Source organism: Myotis lucifugus, unplaced genomic scaffold, assembly GCF_000147115.1.
Source record: "Myotis lucifugus unplaced genomic scaffold, Myoluc2.0 scaffold_189, whole genome shotgun sequence".
In the NCBI taxonomy this organism is placed as follows: domain Eukaryota; kingdom Metazoa; phylum Chordata; class Mammalia; order Chiroptera; family Vespertilionidae; genus Myotis; species Myotis lucifugus.
The window spans coordinates 1,336,509-1,341,054 of record NW_005871237.1 but is presented as its reverse complement, the minus strand read 5'-3'; the positions used below and the strand labels follow the sequence as shown (position 1 = coordinate 1,341,054).

General features: G+C 40.8%; 1 protein-coding gene across 2 annotated transcripts in view; it reads left to right on the top strand.

The window, feature by feature from the left end:
• WIF1 (WNT inhibitory factor 1) overlaps positions 1-4,292 on the top strand; it is a 70,935-nt gene extending 66,643 nt beyond the window's left edge. For both annotated transcript variants that reach the window (XM_006096854.3, XM_006096855.3), the window contains exon 10: positions 3,440-4,292. In XM_006096854.3, the coding sequence (XP_006096916.1) occupies positions 3,440-3,561 (122 nt within the window). In that variant the 3' untranslated portion in view covers positions 3,562-4,292. The remainder of the gene's footprint in view (positions 1-3,439) is intronic.
• Positions 4,293-4,546: the final 254 nt, after the last annotated feature.

Here is a 4,546-nt window from a genome sequence, read left to right as displayed (position 1 = left end):
TCTCTACACTTTAGCCTAAGCTTGAGAGTGTAAAGAGAATGCCTCATTGTAAAATATCACCACAAAGATTTCCTAGATTAAATTAGTAAAACAGGTTGATTTGGAAGTATGGGTCTATTAAGTAGGGAAGCAATGACAAGTAAAAGTAACCGGTTTGGCTCAGTGGATAGAGTGTCGGCCTGCGGACTCAAGGGTCCCAGGTTTGATTCCAGTCAAGGGCATGTACCTTGGTTGTGGGCACATCCCCAGTAGGGGGTGTGCTGAAGGCAGCTGATTGATGTTTCTCTCTCATCGATGTTTCTAACTCTCTATCCCTCTCCCTTCCTCTCTGTAAAAATCAATAAAATATTTTTTAAAAGAAAAAAAAAGTAAGATTTTAAATCAAATGCAGAATTGTATCTTCATGGCTCTGATTTTGTCATTCAAGATTTATCAACTAGCATATCTAACATAAAGAGTTCTGCTGTTTAAAATCTTTAAAAATTGTACTGGTATGGTATGTTTTAAATGAGTTCTTTTGAGGGAGAGAAAGGGTTAAGAAGTATGGGAGAGATGCTATGATGGAGTTGCGTTTTTTTCCCAATTTACTGATGATAAAAAGCAAACTACTATTGAGATAATAAACCACTGGCCTGTTTTATACCCAAACTGAGACATGCTAAACACAACTGTTTCACCGTGGTTGATATCTTCTCTGTGCTAACTATGAATCTGGACACTGGGGACACACCAGTGAACAGGGAGAGGAGGCTCTGCTGAGTGGAGCCCAGGTTCTGGTGGGAGGGACAGGCAATTTGCAAGTGAACCAAAGAAACAATGCAGATTCAGTGTAGTCTGCAGCTAGAGCTCAGCCTCCTAAGCTGGACCCACTGTTTACTCTGCTTCCAGGAGAGGAAGACTAGCCTATAAGACCCTGCACTAACAGAAGTCCACATGTGTCTAGCACAGCGATGTTCAACCCTTTTCATCTCATGGTGCACACAGACTAATTACTAAAATTCTGCAGCACATCAAAAATACATATTTTGCCCATCTAACAAAAAAAAAGTAGGTAGAATTTTGATGCATTCACACCAGATGCTATCCTTTTGTTGGCTGTTGTCATTTTTTATTTGACAATCTAAGGGAAAAGAGGTCAGTGTCCCTGACTAAATAGTCAGATATTGCATGTTTTAAAAATTCTTGTGGCATGCTGGTTGAAAATCGCTGGTCTAGCATATCGTGTCTTCAAAATAATGGATACAATTGAACACATCATTTACAGATCAGATGTTTTTCTAGGTCAAGGGTCTCCGAAGGGTGAAGCATGTAGCCCAGTAAATGTGGAAATGATCAACAGAGTGGCTGAGAAAAATATATTCATTTTAAAATATATCTGATATTATTTTATTCATATTAATATAAATAGATAACAAGTATTTACATTTATATTTTTCAACCTCAAATTTATTTTTGTGCTGATTTGAAAATGCTCACATTATATTATTCTTATGTATATGTAATACACTTATATGTAGGTACACATGCTGATTTATTTTAAGGTAGTTGGGTCTGATCTAGGCTACACTAATACATTGACTTCCTTCTTTTTCACCTACTGATTTGATTGGATAGATTGAATTGGCTTCAGGTGGGCACAGTTTAAAAAGAAATGTGGCTCCTCTGGAAAATAGCCCTTTACGGAAGTGGTGATGGTTGAATGGTATCCCTGTTAGGACATATGTACCAGGAAACCTTCTTTGGACCAAAAGACCTATAGAAAGCTAACCTTTTCTAGAGCTATTTTGGGAAAGAGTAAACCAAACCCTTTGTTCTACCCTAAACTGGATACAAACTGTAAGGCTTGTCCCAAAATCAGATTACCTTTTCAGAAGTCCTAGGGATGAGGTCAGACCACCCTTCCCAGGATTCAACTACAAAGGTCCTCTGAGACTCACGTCTGGGGCCTGGTGGCCCCTGAGAGTGACGGGAGGACAGGATGAGGGGCAGTGTCCCTGCTGACACTCCAGGCACTCTTCCAAAAAGAAGGCAAGCCAGGGGCGTCGTGGAGCAGAGATGAGCAATCTGACAGGTCTGCCAACTTCAGATAGCGCCCCACTTGTAGACTGTGCTGCTGAAAGCTCTCTCATCAGTCTACCTCCTTCCGAGCAAGGCATTGCGCACCCAGAAGATGCCCTGGTGCTTGATTAAAATGCAAATGTGTGTCTGGGAGCGGCCACCCAGCCATTTTATACATTACCTAAGAGAATCAAGGCAGAAAGAATGAGGTTTCTTTCGACTTGAGGGTGGTAACAAGGAAGCTCTAAGACACAGAGTTCTTCTGTGAACAGATTCCCAGTGGGGTGACACGTTGGGAGGTCCCGGCACCCAGGCATCTGAGCGGGGAGGAGGATACTGGAGACAGACTTCTCTGCTTAGGCTCACCCTCGCCAGCAGGGAGGTTTGGGCTTCATGGGTGGCAGGGCGAGAGGCAGGGTAGGGATTTCCTCCAGCACATTGTTGGCTCATGTTTTGGCTGTCCCATGAGCTACTAGCCTACATACTGACAATTCAAAGAAGCACATTCAGGCACACAGTCTTCTGTTCTCAGTACGTATTTAATGGCATGCTTGCATTTAAAAACCACGAGGAACAAATGGAATGCCGAACTTGACTCTAATGCACAGGAAGATGGAGGCAGATTTTTACAATGTGATTGCTGTCTTGGATCAGTTTGAAGAAATCAGTAGAAATGAGCCGGTGCTCCGAGCACGTCCAAAAGTTCACAAGTAGGAGCAAGGGAGGTCCCAAGTTGTGTAACTCAGTGCTACACTCTACTTACCAACAACTGAGCTGGAAATAGATACATGCCCACCTCGACTAAACTCACAAATCCCCACTGATAAGGAGTCAGTTCAAATTACAACCCTTTCTCTAAATGTGCAATTAAAGTCCTTAATTTTTACCAAATCCCTATTTTTGTGTTAGTGCAATAGCTTGATCGTGCGGTCTATATGAAGAGTGGAGGTTATTATATTGAACAATATAATCGAGGCTAGTTTTGCAATGCCATGAAAAGAATCAATAGTCAAACCTTCTGCAAAAGTCTCCCTACATTCGAGATCTCAGCGCTACCTCGTTCCCAGCCCTTGGGTGGAGAAGATCCTTCCATTCAATCATATCCATCCAAACTTTGCATGAGGAGTTTCTGCATGGCCAAAATACATAGTGAGTCAGACATTCCATGGAAGCCGGAGTTGATGGAGTTAGTAAAATGGATTTCTTTTATCAGGGATTTTGAACGTGTAGCATCTCTTCCTTCAGGTAGCTTTTTGTGGTTGCTGTGGTCTTTCACTCTGGGTTGAAAAGGGAAAATGGATTTCATTTGAATGGTTAATAATGAATCTGAAGAGCCTGTTTTTGTAGTTCCTTTTCTTTTAAGCTGTGAATAATTTTGCAGGGTACGGAGCCAGCCTCATGCATGCCCTGAGGCCAGCAGGCGCAGGGCTCAGGCAGCACACGCCTTCACCTAAAAAGGCTGAGGAGCGGCAGGATCCACCTGAATCCAATTACATCTGGTGAACTCCGACATCTGAAACGTTTTAAGTTACACCAAGTTCATAGCCTTTGTTAACCTTTCATGTGTTGAATGTTCAAATAATGTTCATTACAGTTAAGAATACTGGCCTGAATTTTATTAGCTTCATTATAAATCACTGAGCTGATATTTACTCTTCCTTTTAAGTTTTCTAAGTACATCTGTAGCATGATGGTATAGATTTTCTAGTTTCAGTGCTTTGGGACAGATTTTATATTATGGCAGTTGATCAGGTTAACATTTTGTCTTTTCAGTGTGTAGTTGACAGGTAATTTCCAAAATCACAATGCATCCATGGTGTGGAAGGGCAGGGGTACGTTAGAGAAGGTAAATGGAACAAACAAGCATAAATCACAAGGGTTTGGATGAAGCAATGAATCGTGAAGTTACAGCATTTCAAATTTTACTGTCATGTATTTAGACATTTGTCACATTTTTAATTGCCCTTCTTTTTAAACTCTCAATACAATATATTTTGACCTTACCATGATTCCAGAGAATTCACTATTAAAAAAAGAAAAGAAGTAACACTGTGGGAGTGGCATTTAAACAATATAATATATTGTAAACACAATAAAATAGGGAATATAATGTATGAACTTTTGGCATTGGCTTGAAGCAATATAATATATTGTAAACAAAACACAGCTCTTACATAATAAACATTTTATACTGTTTGTATGTATAAAATAAAGGTGCTGCTTTAGTTTTCAAAGTGTTTTATGGAGTGATCTTTGCATGTGCTATCTTACGGAAATAAAGTTGGTTGCAGTTGAGCGGTAGTTGAAACTCCAACACCCTTACGAAGAGAAGCTATTCCATCCTCAGACCCTGTCCTAGCTCTCTATCCTCGTCTCTCCCTCCCAACTCGCTCTCTCTACACAGCACCCTGTTGTCACTGCCTGTAGCACTCCAATTTGTCCGTTCTCAGCTGAGTTGTGTCTTTCAAGAGGTCTTCCCTAACTAGAA